The following is an 18,303-nucleotide window of genomic DNA, read 5'->3' on the forward strand; positions in this document are numbered from 1 at the left end:
ATATACACGATTATTAATTATAGACCTTATTTATTATATAAATCAAATGATACAATGTAGCATGTCATAATTATTGCACAAATAAAGACACATTTCAAGAGTATATACATATATTTTTTCTTCTTGGAATGTATTGTGAGACCATTTATTTAGTGGATGTATTTCCTGGGCCATATACATTTACAATGTTGGTTTACAGTTTTTTTCCCCTTTTTGACACCTGCTGCAAGTCTAACTTTCAGCCTTGATGTTTCGTTGGTATACAATAAATACTAAAGTGATGAAGAAACTTTGATTTAAAAAAATGTTCAAGTACATTTGTATATTATTCTACTACTAGTTACAGAAAATTGTGAGTCAATTACGCTTAAACTACTACAGTAAATCTACCCAAAGTATTCATCTGAATTGACAGCAAAATAACATTACACTCAACAGATATTTGTTTACACGCTGTAAGTCTAAATAAATTAACCACAAATTAAATTTCATTGGTAATATAACTGACCTAATCAGCATATTGCAGTCCTTGGGATACTCTATTCTATCATTGAGGAAGGTAACCCTACCCATTCAGTTTTACCAGTGTCACTCACAAATGTACTAGTTATGAACTACCAGGTAATATTGCAGAAGCTATATGGAAGTAGCAGGCAATGTTATCTGGATAGAAATCTAATCTTGTATCTGCTGAAATCACTACAAAAATTACTGAACATATTAACCTTTTTCACCAATAATTCACAAAATAGTCCCGTTATTAGTCTGCACTTTCCTTCAAAAGATTGGGACAAAATTAGCAAAATTTTTCGAGTAAAACTGAAAATTGACTCACATTTTGTTTCATAATTAGGGTTCATTTCCAGAAACATTGAACAATACAAGAAAAAAGTGCAGACAAATTTGGGCATGAAAAACTGATGGTAAAAAGCTCAAGATATGTTAGGTGGAAAGATCTACAGTAGTGTATAAATTGTATAGAATGCAATCGAGAAGGCAGAAAATTTTGTTCAAGAATCCACTTTTATCTGCCGATGAACTTCTGTTGTCTAGGTGATAAAGATATTTTTGAAGTCATATTAAGAAATTCAAGCGGAAATACAGGACTTCACTTGGTGACACAATGATGGGAATAAACACTAGTCCTCCCTGTTTCCCTGAAGTGGAGTTGACCAAAAAAAAGGTCTTTAGGAAGTAAATTGAAATATGAATACTATAATAACAAAAGGAAATACGTAAAGGACATTACATAGTGGTTCATAACTTTGCATTTCTCTCACAAACGCACGCTTTTTATCTACATGCAAATGAGCTTTAGATGCATAGTAGTTCATCATCCTCTGAGGAACGATGTAAATATCGGTAAAGAATATTTTCAATGGAGTGTCAATAACAGTACCTCTTGTATTACATGAACAAAGTATTATTAAGTCATTTTGCTTGATATTGAAGACTTCTTTATCTGCTGCGAGGTCAAAACAGTGTAAGAATACAAGTGTGAACTCTTGATGACATTTCAAAGACAAACCCAGTTTTATATATTGGTAACATATTTTTTTTTTTTTTTTTAATGTTTTGTGCCAGGCGACAGTTGAATGTCACTGTTGTCTCTCCTGACTTTTTTCTATTTTGTAAGTGCAAATTGCAAGTGCTAGTGCTGACACATAGTGCATTTTGCCACAGAAGTCATTTCCTGTTTGGGACTACATGACAGGGCTGTGTGGCCATCTCCCTATCAAACAGCAATTTTAATGCACTATCCTGGCATCAACCAGGCTCGGTCGAACACAAGCACCTGCGGACCTTAACCAAGGTTCCCCCAAAGTCACATTCGTTAGTAAATGAATCTCGGCCAGTGGAATTTGCCTTCCCATTGAGTCTGGCATACTCACCCAGGGTAGGGGTCGACCCTTTGATGTTCAGCCTAATGTAGGATTTGAACTTGGGTCTACCGATCATGAGTCTGATGCGACAACCACTATGCTACCAGTGATCGGTAACATTGGTAACATATTGTTGACTTACAACTGTAAAATCAAACAATAATTTGGTGGTAGTTGTCATGAATTATAGAAGTTAAAAACACAACGAAAACAAATAAGACTGAAATTACTTCTGCATTAAAAAAAAATATATTGGAAAAGTTGAATTCTCCTTAGATCAAATGTCTACTTCAAGCTTATTTCTGACTACCGGTAAGTTCAAAACACACAATGGAAAACTTCACATTTACCCTGTTTGTATGTGTGTGCAGCGAATTTGATTTTTTTGAAATCCTTGGCATGTGAAATAATGCAACATTTGCAGTATTCACGAAATATCCAGGTTAGAAGTTTCTTGCCAATAGCTCCCCCCCCCCAAATGTTACTGAGCAAACATTATTTATTCTCTAGGTTAGTTGTCTATAGTGCACACTGAGCGCAGCATTCAAAACAGCAATGTATGGCTGGATTTACAGTAGTAATGACAACAACAACTTAGTCAGTAAATATCACAACAGGTTTGGATCAATATGTCTCACGAATGCCTTAATAATTATCAGATATCAGGGCTTCAATCTAAATTCTATGGTTTTGTCGATAATAAAATTTTAACATTGGACGAATGTTTATTGTAACAAAAAAAGACTTGATATGTCAAAACTGGCAAAAGTTTTTATAAAATATCAGAGGAAACAACATACACACATACAGAGTAAACTAATATGCTCACAAATAATGAATTCCTGCATAACTTAATAATGCGTCTTTTGGAACCGCAATCTCAGTACGATTTTGCAAATAGCATCATTCACCACATAAACCTTTGTATTTCATCACTATCAGGCTTAGTAAAAGTTTCGTGTACGAAAAATCGGATGGTAATATAGTTAATTACAAAATATAATATCGCTTCAGTGAAGAGAAGTGCATATGGCTGTAATTTCATATGCAAACGAAAAATCAAATACGGCACTATAAAATAACGAAACTCTATTAACCTTTGTGGTACTACTGCTGCCGCGAGACAAACGGCAAAAACTAAATTCCATGTTACAGTGCGATGGGACAATGAGTAAAAGATACACCAGCCAGCATAAAAGTAGCCCGGGATAAGAGCGTATTTAACAAGATAGTGTCGTTGGTAAACATTTTTCCAAATATAAAATGGATAATGTCTGTTGTCTGCAAGTATGTATGGATGAACATAGGTAAACATATACACCATTAGCAAAGAAGCACCGAAGCATACAGCAATGAACATGCGATTTTTTCGCAGAAATTTCAGAAATGGAATGATATTGAATGGCGAGATGAAGTAAGGAAATGAGAAAACAGCAGAGAAGGTGAAGAAATAAAATAGTTGTGGAAAGTTGAGACAAGCTTGGTGGTTGGATTTATCACCCAATACTATACCCTCATTAAGATGTACAAATACCATGAAGGCAATCACAATGATTGCATAGGGGAATAACTGCTGGGCCAGATAACCAATGTTGGAGAAAATACTTAAATATGCAAATAAATTTTCAATGTTTTTGGAAATGATACTAATAATATCATCATTAATCTGACTGGATTCTTTTTCTTTCATCTTTTTAGATTTTTCTTTTCTCTTCTTGCTTATTTTCTCCTTCTTTTCTTTCTTGCTGCTTTCATCGATTTCTCCATCACTCCCTGCCAGCTTCACTTTGTCACATTTCTCATCTTGTTCAATGAGACGAGCTGCTGTTACCCCGGCAACAAATACAACCCAGATAATGTTCGTCTGTCGAAATGCTACAGCACATGCCCCGGAGAGTATAGCATTCATATGGTTACCATGGTGACTCAAAAGATACATAAACAAGACAAAGAAAGTGGAGCCAGCATCAGTATAGTACAGAAAGGTGAAGAAATAGAGAAGTGGAAACATCGCCAAGGTGATTGCCGTTGTTGCCAATTGCATACTGGATTCCTGTCAGACCAAAAAATAAACTGTTATTAGTCAATCTATTTAGCAATACTGGTATCTTGTTTTCTCTTATTGTATATTTTGAACTAGTTGAAGCTGATTTTGCTATTGCCTTTTGATTTCCAGTAATGTTCATGCTTCTGGATCTGGAAAGGATCAGGGATAACATGTACCTACAACTCTTTGTTATTGCAAATTGATTTCCTACAAATATAACCATTGTAATGACAATCCATTTAGTTTTATGATGACTGCTTTGATACATGTATTCAAAATAGTTCCCATTTGGATGTTGTGAATTGATACCTAGAGCGAGGCCATTCGTATCCAGCTCTGCATCCCACACATGCTTCAAATTTCACAAGTACATCAGACATTATATCAGACAGATAGATAAAAAACCTTGGTTTCAAGTACAATTATGTTACTAACCTCTGGATCTGGGTTGAGCTTCACGAGTATGGAGTATAAGAGATATAGATTTCCCATTGCAAACATTATATTAGTAGAACGTAGTATGGTGGGAATACAACAATCTAACATATCAATGTCCAAGTGCCATGACACTGGTTTTAATAATCCAACAGTAACTAAATAGAGACCTGGAGGTGTTGTTATCATAGGATCCCACTGAAAAGAATAGATACACAGAATTATTCATATTTCTCAATATTGGTTTCTATAGTAACATAAATAAATAAATCTATTACACAACAATTAATTATTTTATTTTTGATCAAGGGTTGATTTCAGTTTTGTTTTTCGAATTGATATAGATTGAGCACGCATGTATCCACTCAATTGGGAGTTTTGTGTTCAAAAAAATTCAAACAGAAAATGATACAGTTCAGACAGGTACACAATGTCAACCCAAGGATGAAAGTGACTTAAGTCACATTTTGAACATTTGTGTTCTTGCTTCGTACTATCTTTGTATCCCAGCTGCTCCAAATATTCTAATGAGTGCACAGGTAAATGCAATCTACACTGAATTTGTGAGTTTCAGTTAAATCACGGTCACAGCATATGAAACACAAGCTTAAACTTTGATAATAACAAAATTTACCGATACTTCTGGAAATACATTATTTTATATTCGGAATTTGTCAATAGTACCATGTGGTATTCCGATGGGTTTAAAGGCCCAATTCACTTGCCCTGCGCAAGTGTTTATTGGAGGTGTGGCTATGCTACTGAGTTCGTAGTTTATTTTGGACAAATTGACTTTGGGACGAATAAAATTGTGGAACGAATGAACCTGTGGGATGAAACCAGCAGCCAGAATCAAGGAGGATTCGCCCAGAGTTCATAGTAAATCAAGTGTGCAGACTCATTTTCAGCCAATTAGGCGTGCCGTAACAGAGAGTAATTCCTTGATTTACCCAGAACTCTATGCGAATTCCCCTTGAATTGGGGGCATTTCGCCCATTTACCACTTCGCCCGAACGGTTTCGCCCGATTACCTGTTCGCCCGATTGCCATTTCGCCCGATTACCAGTTCGCCTGATTACCAGTTCGCCTGATTCCTCGTATGTTTGGTATTTACGTGTAGTCAAAACAAGATAACGTAGAAGTCGAAATTTGTTTTTATAAGGTGACGAACGTGAAGTTTACAACGGGGTTGTAACGTAATTTTATGCCGTTGCGGCCATCTTGTGTGGGTCATACCATTTGTGTATCGGGAGGAAACAATGAGTTGAGGGACAGTCACACCTTTTTGCTTGATGGTGGTAGTTCCTTTAGTTAAATGCACCGTGACCCTTTAAAAACACATTTTTTTTTTATAAGAATGTAAACCTCTGTTTTTAATGTAATTCCAATCTGATAAAACTTTATTTTTCCTTTAATATTAGCATTTTTTGGTAACTTGACACAGTAAAACACAGAACTACAACAATTCAACAAATTGAGTTGAGGAAAAACTTTTGAAATATTTTTCTAGTATTGTGTTTGTTTTCCCCAGTTTCACTTCCAATATTGCATGAACTTTTTGTTTCCTGGAAGAGGGGAGCAATGAAAGTAAAGATATAATGCATAATTTACATTTACATTACATTTATTTATTTACCCTGGAATAAAAATAAAGTGGCACACCAGGTGCTAATACAATCGAGCAATATAAAAACCCACACTGTACAAGACAATTACAAGAAATCACAAATACCAAAAATATATATATTAGTACATGTATTACATATGGAATGTCTACGTAGAAATTGAAATACAAATTAAAAATTTACATCTTTGATTCTTTTTTTAAAAATAATGTAATAATAATTTTATTATTCAGTGATAAAATGTCTTGAAAAAAATAAAACTCAACCTAGAAACAAACTTCCAGACAAAATATTTGAAAATAGTTATGGCGAATAAATTAAAACTGCTTTAGCAAAATGTTAATATACTTCCAATCACATCAGGACACCTAAGTTAAATCATAGACCCTCAACAAAGGGTCTATGGTTAAATCAGGTCCTAATACTATATTAATTACGGTATATACAATGTTGTGTTTCTATTTCAATTTAAAAGTATGGTCGAAATTTAAAATAAATTAGTGTAATTCTGGCCCTAATACTATATTAATTATATACAATGTTGTGTTTCTATTTCAATTTAAAAGTATGGTCGAAATTTAAATAAATTAGTGTAATTCTGGCCCTAATACTATATTAATTATATACATTGTTGTGTTTCTATTTCAATTTAAAAGCATGGTCGAAATTTAAATAAATTAGTGTAATTCTGGCCCTAATACTATATTAATTATATACAATGTTGTGTTTCTATTTCAATTTAAAAGTATGGTCGAAATTTAAAATAAATTAGTCTAATTCGGGCCCTAATACTATATTAATTATATACAATGTTGTGTTTCTATTTCAATTTAAAAGTATGGTCGAAATTTAAATAAATTAGTGTAATTCTGGCCCTAATACTATAGTAATTATATACAATGTTGTGTTTCTATTTCAATTTAAAAGTATGGTCGAAATTTAAAATAAATTAGTCTAATTCTGGCCCTAATACTATATTAATTATATACAATGTTGTGTTTCTATTTCAATTTAAAAGTATGGTCGAAATTTAAATAAATTAGTGCTGTTCGGTATAACGACAAAAATAAATAAATAAATATGCCTTATATAACTTGAAGGTGCTTAACTGAACTGGTATGATATATAAAACTAGTAAGTGGTTAATTAATGAACTATAATGTTGAGATTTATAAAACTTGAAAGTGCTTAATTAATGAACTATAAAACTTGAAAGTGCTTGATAATCAGTAGTGTCGAACAGTCAATAATAATAGCGCTGTTGTTGAAAAAGTCTGGCAGAGATGTTCTCTTGATGGATATCAATCGAAGTGGTTGTAGTCCTCTCAAAACAACGTCATTATAAACACTATTTTGACGCTGTGATTGGCTAGTGCATCATTAGCATATCTTGTCCTGTGGGAGTGTCCACGATAAAATTAAGGGGCCCCTCATACGAGCGTTCACTGTGACGTCACTGGTAGGCTAAATCAAGATCAGCGATTGGCTGGACACGCAATTTTGTTTACCAATGGACGAAATACGCGGGTGAGAACATTAACACTCAATGATATTGTGCTAATACTTAACACCTATTTCCTCTATTTAACAAGCTATGAGACGGACACAGAAATCGGCCATCTCTTTGATAATAGCGCGTCCGCCACACTAACATAAAGCCAATTCCTAAAATTAAAGCCATTTATAACGTTAAAAATTCAGGCAAAAAATGTAAAAGTACTAACTGAATCTCTATTGAACATCTCTTAAATATTTCCATATTGGCGCTCCATGATTTACAACAACACTTTGATTTTTTGACCCGGCTTGCACCAACAAAATGGTAGAATTACCTAATACCATTTAGGTGTGGGGGAGGTGGCTGCGGGAATGGGTGGTTGAGTTTTCAAAGAAGGGGAGGAGCTAGCTTGCGTTAATCACTGCTGTTCACACTTACTCAAGTACTAATCATTTGCTTTTATCTCTCTTTCAGGGCAAACGCTTGCTAAAAAAATATGTTTATTGAGACAAATAATGTGTGTGATTATGTGTCATATTTTTACGGTATATCCTTTCTTGGAGGATGTTTTGGCCCTGAAATAGGCCGTTTTGTTTGGTTTTTTTTTTGTTTAAATGCCGTGCCGAAATGGTTTTAATTTAGAATGCCGTATCGAAATGGTTTTAATTTAGAATGCCGTATCGAAATGGTTTAAATTTAGAACGCCGTATCGAAATGGTTTTAATTTAGAACGCCGTATTGAAATGGTTTTAATTTAGAATGCCGTATCGAAATGGTTTTAATTTAGAATGCCGTATCGAAATGGTTTAAATCTAGAATGCCGTATCGAAATGGTTTTAATTTAGAACGCCGTATCGAAATGGTTTTAATTTAGAGCGCCCTATCGAAATGGTTTTAATCCCTGGTTTTAATTTAGTTACGCCGTATCGAAATGGTTTTAATTTAGAACGCCGTATCGAAATGGTTTTAATTTAGAACGCCGTATCGAAATGGTTTTAATTTAGGGGGTACTGTTCCGAAATATGGCGTAAAATGTTCGTGACTGCCTCGTTGTCAGCTCTTCCATACCGCTCCCTCCACATGAACTCAATGAATGTAACACCTCCAACAAAGAACATAACACCTCAAACAATGCTTGCTAATCGAGGCGGCGCGTCAGACGCTGCCGCCCAGCGCCCTGCTTCGCACTTAATTTCACACTACTTATGGCGTTAAAATGACGGGCTCATTCATCTCTGACTACGTTTGGTGAGCCACAATCGAGGAATCGTACATTTACCCAAAGATACTAGAAAAGTGTTTTTGATTCATCTTACATCTTGGTTTTGATACATGCATATGCATTGAGTTTATTTATATGTCAATTTCTTACGTTGTGTGTTACATATTGATGGCATCCGGTAGAGGTTAGTGACCGCGTCCTGTGACCCGCAAGTGATCCTTTGTCGTTGGTAATTAACATAAAATGGCGTGCTTTTTGTAAGTCTGCAAAAAAATCTTAACTAGAGTGGTTCAAAGCAGCCTATATCCTATCTCTGATCTTTATTTTAAAACCTAAAAGCAGCCTATCTCTGATCTTTATTTTTAAACCTAAAAGCAGCCTATCTCTGATCTTTATTTTTAAACCTAAAAGCAGCCTATCTCTGATCTTTATTTTTAAACCTAAAAGCAGCCTGTAAAATAAAACAAAGACAGCATGTTACTAATTGGCCTGTCAATCAACCACATCACGCTAACTAGTTGACCTGTCAATCAACCACATCATGCTAACTATCCCGCAGCCACCTAAATGGTATAGTCCGACACGCAAGTTATTGGCAATTCAATTGACCACATCCCAGATTTCAGACCGTAAAGCAATACATGTCAGTTCCGCTCAGGGTCCGCATTTTTGTGGTTCGTTTGGATGTGTTTCCATGCGGTATTGCGTAAATAAATTAAGAACAGAAGTCGGAATGTAACAATGTAGCAAGATGGTTTATTTTGTCGCCTTGTTAAACGTCCAACTTCTTTTACTTTTATACGCTAAATATATAAACAATGACCTATCGGTTGGCGGCAGATCATTGTTTAAAGAAAAAAATTCACAGCTAAAAGAAGGTGTAAAGAACTTGAATAGAAGTGAGTACGTGACTGATGATGCCGCGCCTGTACGTAAGTGATAATAAAAAAAATCGTCCCATGTTACGTTAAGTCGCATTGTAATAAAAAAATCGTCGCGTGTTACGTTAAGTCGCATTGTAATAAAAAAATCATCGCATGTTACGTTAAGTCGCATTGTAATAAAAAAAATCGTCCCATGTTACTTTAAGTCGCATTATATCAGTCCCACTGATAATAAAAAAATCGTCCCATGTTACGTTAAGTCGCATTGTAATAACAAAATCATCGCATGTTACATTAAGTCGCATTGTAATAAAAAAAAATCGTCCCATGTTACGTTAAGTCGCATTGTAATAAAAAAAATCGTCGCATGTTACGTTAAGTCGCATTGTAATAAAAAAAATCGTCGCATGTTACGTTAAGTCGCATTATATCAGTCCCACTGATAATTAAAAAATCGTCCCATGTTATGTTAAGTCGCATTATATCAGTCCCACTGATAATAAAAAAATCGTCCCATGTTACGTTAAGTCGCATTGTAATAAAAAAATCGTCGCGTGTTACGTTAAGTCGCATTGTAATAAAAAAATCATCGCATGTTACGTTAAGTCGCATTGTAATAAAAAAAATCGTCCCATGTTACTTTAAGTCGCATTATATCAGTCCCACTGATAATAAAAAAATCGTCCCATGTTACGTTAAGTCGCATTGTAATAACAAAATCATCGCATGTTACATTAAGTCGCATTGTAATAAAAAAAAATCGTCCCATGTTACGTTAAGTCGCATTGTAATAAAAAAAATCGTCGCATGTTACGTTAAGTCGCATTGTAATAAAAAAAATCGTCGCATGTTACGTTAAGTCGCATTATATCAGTCCCACTGATAATTAAAAAATCGTCCCATGTTATGTTAAGTCGCATTATATCAGTCCCACTGATAATAAAAAAATCGCCCCATGTTACGTTAGGGGTCCGGAAAGAAAACCCCTTAGGAAAAAAAAACCTAGGAAAAAAACCCATAGTGAAAAACAATTGTTTTTTATCACCAATGCTTGCACATTGTCAGTATTTGCATGTAAAATAAATGGCAACATGGGGGATATGGTAACCTTTGTTCTTAGGTGTGATCAACAGGTGTTAATTTGTGTCAATCCTATAGTTAATGGAGTGGCATCCTTTGATCTTGTCTATTGTACGCATTTAATGTGTTTCACATTTGGTAAATATTTAATAAATAATGAAAAATAACAAAAATACTGTGTAATAATGCTTGATGTTTACTTTTGCCTTTTCCTGTCCATCAATCCACCAATCTATATCAAAGATTTAAAACTAAATGAACAAGACTTATCTTATGTAAAAATCAAAGGCATCCCTCAACAATATATAGAATTAAACACTTAACAAAACACCAATGAATAGGCATTCAAGATCAAAGGTTGCCTATAAACGTAAGTGATTGACACAAATTAACACTAGATGTTCACAACTAAGATCAAAGAATAACACAATGAGACAATAATACACTAGTAACATGTGTGACCATTTATGTCAATCCAGTGAATATAGTTATGAGAAACAAGTTAGTAAGTCTTCCGTACCACGTGCATTTTTTTCTATTTGTTTCAAGAGATTTTACGTCTTTTAAGGTGTGGTTGAGTTATTCTTCACCTAAAGCCAACCTCGTCGTTTATCAACTTGACTAATATTACTCGCGAATCACCGTCGACGTTTTAATAAAATACTGTTACAATAGTTTCATTGTTGTGTACGGTAGAATTAATTTTAATTCGCGCATTTTATACCAGTGTAATAATTGCATCGGTTAAATACGACTAAACGACTAAATAAAAGTAAATGTGGAAATACTGTGCTAAGTTGCAAGGTTTTTTCTCTAAAAAAACCAGGTCGCAATGACAACGAATGTACTATTGATATTCGTCGTGCCACATTAACCATTTCTCTGACTGTAAAAAAAGAGGAAATAATATATATATTAAAAACGAGGAAATAATATATCACCGATGGTGAAACAAGTGAAAAATATGTGTATGACGGCCGATGCATACCTGTCCCATTGCCTGTCGGCCACCCCTCTATTGTGAATGGGGATGACTACCCGCAATGGCGGACATCAGTTGCAGTGTTTGCAACTGCAAGAAAACCCTGACTAAAATGCGATCATATGGTAGATTTTATGCATTTTACCAGATGTACATTTCGAATCGAAACCCCCAGTAGGCCTAGTGTGTAGCATCGGTAAATCGGGCGAAAAGGAAAACGGGCGAACCGGTAATTGGGCGAACCGGTAATTGGGCGAACTGGTAATCGGGCGAAGGAGTTCGGGCGAAGTGGATTTCGGGCGAAGTGACTGTAACCCTTCCCCTTGATTCTGGCTGCTGGCAATTTTTGTTCATAAAATTGTCGGATATCATCAGAAAGCACGGGATTTGTGCAGTTTTGAATAAAACCAAGTTAGCGATTACGAACAATGGTTATTAACCTAACACCCGATCCCCGATGAACTTTTTGTTTCACATTTTAGGGTAAGAAATCAATATTTGAAACCGACATGGTGTTGATTTCGCAATTTCATAACTTAAAAAAAAAGTATTTATTGATTTGCAGCCCCTGAGTGAATGTGGTATTTTCTTAGCAGAGTCAGATGCTCGCTGACGCAATGTCTGTTTTTTCAAACACGGGTCACTGAAATCGACAACATGAAGCAGTGTCTGAAAATGAAATGACACTATATAAAAACAAACGAAACAAAGAAGGTGATTGACCTTACACCACGGCGATTACATCTGGTCGAGTTCGACTGTATTTGTGTGTGCAGCCTGGGAGCTGTATCATGTTGCACGTGTTTGTAAATTTACCTCATCGAAAGATCCATTGCAGTATTTCTGTGCTTGTGGAATATGGAATATCTCATCCATATAAGGTTCGCTCTGTGCACGATCTATCTTTAACAACGTTAACACCGAAGTGCCAAAGAAAATCGCACCAACACTCAAGAAAGCTTGGAAAACCAGGAACTTGTTGGGTGCCGCCATTTTGTTTTTTACCCACAATACTAAGCGATATCAAAAAGAAGTTTACGTGTTTTCACTCATATTGAAGTAGTAACGTTACAGTTGTTACTTACTAAAAAACTAAAATTAAATAATTTTAAATTAAATTTTATTTCGTCAATCCAAGAATGAAGAAGAAATGTTTCCAAACTAATTAACTTATATTACTGCTCGTCGATGAGGGCGACATAACAAATATGGCTTCCCAAACGTTTGTATTGGAGCTGTTTCCTGAGAACAAGGTGACATTGGCCCTCTTTACCGATGTAGATAACTGTTTAGAACTAAAAAAGAAAATTGTTGAGGGTAAAATCGATGGAGCCTTACTAAGTGCATCTATGGTGAGCTATTTACTTATCGTTATCGACCCACTTACTAAAGGGTCAGGGTATCACTAAATGGAGGTGGGGGGAGGGGGGAGGGGGCGTGGCTCATTCTTGCCCACAACTTGTTTTGTTCGCCCCAACGAATTTTGTTGTTTTGGAGAGTATCATTGTTACCACGAAAGGAATGTGGTTTTGATGAACCAATCATAAATACACCTGTTATTAAACATTATTATTTTTTAGAACTTTATTTATTTACATTGCTTTGCTGTAAGTTATTTACATAATTAACAAGGATTGCAAACAAGTCTCCATCTACATGAAGAATATTTCAATACAGTCTACTATAGAAAACTTTTGACTAGACATTGACTAAATGAATCAGTAGATGATAGGGCCATTTGAAATTTCGTATTTGACAATTCTGGCACAAATATTGTGATTATGCAAATTAGCAAATACAGTGGCTTCTTGCTAAGTTGCAGGTGTCAGGATCCAAGCAAAAACTGTAACTTATGAAGGGTCATGACTTACCGAGGGATTTCGTGAAGAGTGGAGTTATGCATTTAAAATTAATAAAAAGTACACACACACACAGGTTTATTTATAGTACGTTTTCTTTATTGAACAACACAGCATTCATGTCTGCATGGATTCAACTCATTGTAGCAAATTTAATAGAACTTTATCAAAGGAGACCGGCCATGAAGTACCTAAAGTCATGAATTCTCACCCTGTCAACACCTTGAATCAGGCCGCTGTCACGCTTTGTATTTCAGTAATTGACGTCCAGTAGGTGTTAAGTTGTCTTCTCCAGCCCTTTAATGGGAAATTTAATACACAATGCGACGAAACATTAATTCCTTTACTTCAAAACTGTCGGCAAAACACAACACAATTGGGAGCCATCTAACTACCCGCGACTTAGCCGATTAACCTTTCTGGCACAGCGTAGCTAAGGGTCACTGTATCTCTGTCTTTTCAAGGCACACTAGAAGAAATTGATTTTGAAATACTGTAGAATACTTTATTTTCGCCATTTTCGCTGAAGAATGATTCCGTGAAAATAAAATCCAGCGAATATACTTTTTTCCCTATATTTCATATTAAACTCATCAAAAATCAGTGAAAATAAATTCCATACAAAACGCCCAAAAAGCCCTTTCAGCAAAAATTAATTCCAGCAAAAATAAAGTAGTCCACAGTAGCTAAGTATTGACTGACAATGTGGAAGAGACAAACATAAAGCATCAGACTGTTATCTGCCGCAATGTGAATAAAAATAATAACAAGTTTCTAATTGTAAGTGTTGATATATTTCAGTAGTTTGGACATTAACATAAGAGATTGTTTATCATTAACATTTCATCGCCAAATTTGTAATGATGCATGAAAATTGCAATAAGAATTACTACAGAAATTATACAGACCAGAAACAAACAAACATGAGTGAACCTGAAACATTGGACATGTACATGTGATGTAAAAAACAACACGCAAAAGGGCAACATACAAAAGGGAAATGTACACAAAGGCACCAGTATGTTAAAATGCAAACTGAAAAAGTATATGGGTTTGTATTTTTTGCACGAAGATACTTTTGGAGGGGTTAATAGCACTAATTACAAATATTTCCCATGCATCAGTTTTAATGACGAACAGCCCCTAATACTTATTAAATTAAAATGCATACAGTTTGCAGCCATACTATTACATATGACTTATTCTGTCATAATTGTTGGAATAATTTACTATAAAATTATCCATTTTCAGATTGTAGATGTGTTCCAAGTGCTAGTAGCAGCAAACAAAGCAATTCATCTTAATCACTATGGAAAGATGAAAACAAGAAATATTAATTCAGAAATATTATTCAATTTATCTCCAACAAATAATGTAAGTCAAAATCTGCAGTTCTAAATCCATGGGCTCAATCCTATTGACAAATTTGTTTGTCCTTTAATAAATCACTGTATACTTTAAAAGTAAATTGTCAATATTGACTAAAACGACATCTTTATTATGTGATCTGATAAAAAAAACGTCTGACAAGTGGCCATTTTGTTTTTACATTGTGCCCATGTGTAATTTATATCAACATTGATTCCACAAGTGCTGAATTGTTCTAAGTGCTTTTTTTTTCCCTGCAATTTAATCAAATTTGGCAATTTTTTTTTCAATTATATCTAGGGCCATCAATGAATCCTATAGTCAGCTTTATCTTAGTAATTTCATGATAGTAGCGCTAATATTCCATATGTCAAAGACATTCAATTCTTGACAAAACAGTTACCGGTATATAATATACATGTATTTTGATGTTGCCATATTAATCCTGTCTGATTATTCCTTTCTTCACAGATTACAGATTCTTTTAAGAAGTTTGGTATAAATGAAGATGACAACACAATTCTAGTTGCAGTAATTGATGATAATAATGGTGAGAAGTTACGCGATATAACACAATGTATAGATGGAACTAGGATGGAATTAAATGAACTTCAAATTTGTACAGATATAGGAAAAATTAAAAAGGTATGTGTACTGGTAATAAAGGAATTTTAGGATTAGGGATAATTTCATGCACACAATGAAAGTTTCATTTGATACAGCTTTGTACATACTATGCAAATCTGCCAATAAATAATGATGTGACAACAACACGGCGCTGAAGTCCATCAAGCTGAGTGGTACTTTCTAATTATACCTGCATCTAAGAAAATGTACATGCATTGTTTTAAAGTAGTTTTGTTTTCTTCTCACATGCCTGTTACGTCTAGAGTAAATTTCTTTTTTAAATTTCCTTGATATGAATGATTTCCGTGTTGTGTTTTGTATGAAATGGTTAGAATGCAATTTTTTTTTGAACATCACAAATTAAGGATCTTTTTTAGAATAAATTAGTAGTGGTATAGCAGCATGCTACATATAATATAGGGACTTATGAATTAATTGACCCAGTGCTGCAGTGCATAAGATCATCAAACTTCATACACACATCATGCTTCTTGGGATACATAAGCATGTCCATTTTGTTTTACAATCCAATATAGAATGGCAGCTAGTTTTTTATTTCTAATTTTAATAAAAATAAAAAACACTATGATCCATACTAGTATATTACTGGCAAAATTTATTAAAAACAGCAGCACCTCCTCCCAAATTAACTTTATTTTTTTTAAACTGTCCCTTTGCTCATTACCTCGTTGTATCTTGAATTTTGTATTTTTTTTTTTAAAAATTGCTTGTATATTATTGTGAATTCATATTTATTTTGTTATGTAACCATTTTAAATTAATTCCTTTTGAGGACTTTTAAGCTTTCTCAATAAATTGAGATTAAAATTGAAAACTAATTGTTAGAGGGCAAACTGATCCTGCACTATCGTATAAAACCATTTTAAGGGTTGCTGTGCTTTATTTTTGTCAAGTTCTGTATGTTTGTCATGTGCTTGCCTGAATTGAAATCCGATTAATTCAAATTTCCCAGAGGATGTCTTTGACCATTTAGCATTTTCTGAAACGAGGAAATGGACAATATTGATTGTTTTTATAATTGACTCACATTAACTACATTTACAAGTCCATATGACAATTACTGTGTTTATACAAATCACAATCATTGTTGATATAGCTTAATGGTTTTCCATTTCCAGGTTTACAAAATTCAAGATACAGAGTTGAAGCAGAGTTCGCTTCTGGATGCGGTAGTTTGTAGAATGGCCACCAAAGATGCATCATAACTAAGGTTTCCATGCTCGATGTAGTAGATGTATCATACCTAAGGTTTCTGTTCTCATGAAAGTAATTATCATATCATCATCTCGATGGTGAATCACAACCCAGCCCAAAGAGACAAATTGGAAACTCTGTCTGAAATCGTATAAATATCACTATGATAGATGCTGTCTAATTGTAGAAAGTACTTCAGGTTATTCAACAGCTGAATTTATTTATGTCATTAATTCTACAGCAGCCTGAGGCCGTTTTACTCAATCGAAACCGACATATATCCTGATTGATTCTCTGCCAAGATGACCTATTGAGGAAAGACCAATTATTTTCCCCTCATCAATTCCTGCTGTTAAGTTCAGAACTCTCAACTATTTTTTTTTAATGCACAACTTGGCAACTTAAAATTGTTGACATACAGGTGTTGAGAGTAATTGTAATACATTGCAACGGTAAAACACTTAATTTAGCCTGTCTTGCTTTATTTCGCATGAGATGAGTAAGCACTTTCGATTTTTAACAAAATTTACCTACAGTTGTTGAACAAAGCATTACCCATAATGCTTTGCAAGAAGTGTTCTTAATACGTTTCCAATACAATATATATGAATCATATTTGCAAAAAGCAGATTTATTTATTTTGTTATGTGCTATATATATGCCTGAATTGTATTTTTTTTAAATAAAAAAAAAATTTTTTTGGGGGGGGCATACTGGTATCAATTTTTTTCAGAAATGTTCGCTAGGTGTAAAATGAGCCACACTGTTGAGAAAATAAACAAATTGCAGCTACAGTTGGATATGCAGATCAAATGATGTGTCTTTTCTTCATGGGGTGTACATTTTACAGATATACCTCTGAGGTTAGAATCAAAGTTTGCAATTTATCTGAGTTTGAGACTGGAAGCTGATTTAATAATTGAATTTGTCTAGTGTACTGAATCAAATGAAATGAACAAGAGCAGTGAGGTCATCATAATTACATAAATTAATACTATGTGTATTAATGTCAACCTCATTTATAGTATATTGTAACATGAATTGTATAAAAGTTCCCAAATAGTACAGCAAAATTTGGTGCGAAAAATACTGACTAATAATCCTGGCAGAAAAAAGTACTTCATACTACACTTTAGAGAGTACATCTGGTTCTCATGATCAGTAGTAAAGAAGTCCTCATTCTGTCCACTTACTAGTATTTTGATGTCTTACAAAATTTGTATTTCAAAAATTTTACATTCCGTTGATATTTTATAGTGGTTTGAGTTATTGTAACAAAACAAAGACAATTTCTCAAATATCTCAAAAAATAAACATAAAACACATGCCAAAATTTGGTCATACTGGTTATTAAAATATCCAAGTTTAAAGAAGATCAGACAAAAACAGTTTGAGTTATTGCAATCACAAGAAATATTTTATGCTGGAGACGATACATTTTAGTTCATCCATCATTTTGGTATGGTAATACAGTCTGAAGAGGGGACAACATGTGTATTTTCATAACACATCGAAATGAGTCGTGTTTTTTGTTGAACTCATGAGGTTTAAACGTTATTTATTTGAAAAAAAACAACA

At 34.1% G+C, this 18,303-nt stretch overlaps 2 protein-coding genes across 2 annotated transcripts; one reads left to right on the forward strand and one right to left on the reverse strand.

Moving 5' to 3' along the window:
* Positions 1 to 10: 10 nt before the first annotated feature.
* LOC144351325 (dol-P-Glc:Glc(2)Man(9)GlcNAc(2)-PP-Dol alpha-1,2-glucosyltransferase-like) lies at positions 11 to 12,653 on the reverse strand. Its single transcript, XM_078009036.1, has 3 exons — positions 12,473 to 12,653; positions 4,366 to 4,563; positions 11 to 3,936 (listed from the first exon to the last, which is right to left on the reverse strand). The coding sequence occupies exons 1-3, from the start codon at positions 12,647 to 12,649 to the stop codon at positions 2,791 to 2,793; spliced, it is 1,521 nt and encodes a 506-aa protein (XP_077865162.1). The 5' UTR covers positions 12,650 to 12,653; the 3' UTR covers positions 11 to 2,790.
* Positions 12,654 to 12,842: 189 nt separating this feature from the next.
* LOC144351320 (EKC/KEOPS complex subunit Tprkb-like) lies at positions 12,843 to 17,538 on the forward strand. Its single transcript, XM_078009028.2, has 4 exons — positions 12,843 to 13,008; positions 14,767 to 14,889; positions 15,355 to 15,528; positions 16,650 to 17,538. Exons 1-4 carry the CDS (start codon positions 12,865 to 12,867, stop codon positions 16,734 to 16,736), a joined length of 528 nt encoding a protein of 175 aa, XP_077865154.2. The 5' UTR covers positions 12,843 to 12,864; the 3' UTR covers positions 16,737 to 17,538.
* The last annotated feature ends 765 nt before the right edge of the window (positions 17,539 to 18,303 follow it).

Source organism: Saccoglossus kowalevskii, chromosome 3 (genome assembly GCF_978046115.1).
Source record: "Saccoglossus kowalevskii chromosome 3, keSacKowa6.1, whole genome shotgun sequence".
In the NCBI taxonomy this organism is placed as follows: domain Eukaryota; kingdom Metazoa; phylum Hemichordata; class Enteropneusta; family Harrimaniidae; genus Saccoglossus; species Saccoglossus kowalevskii.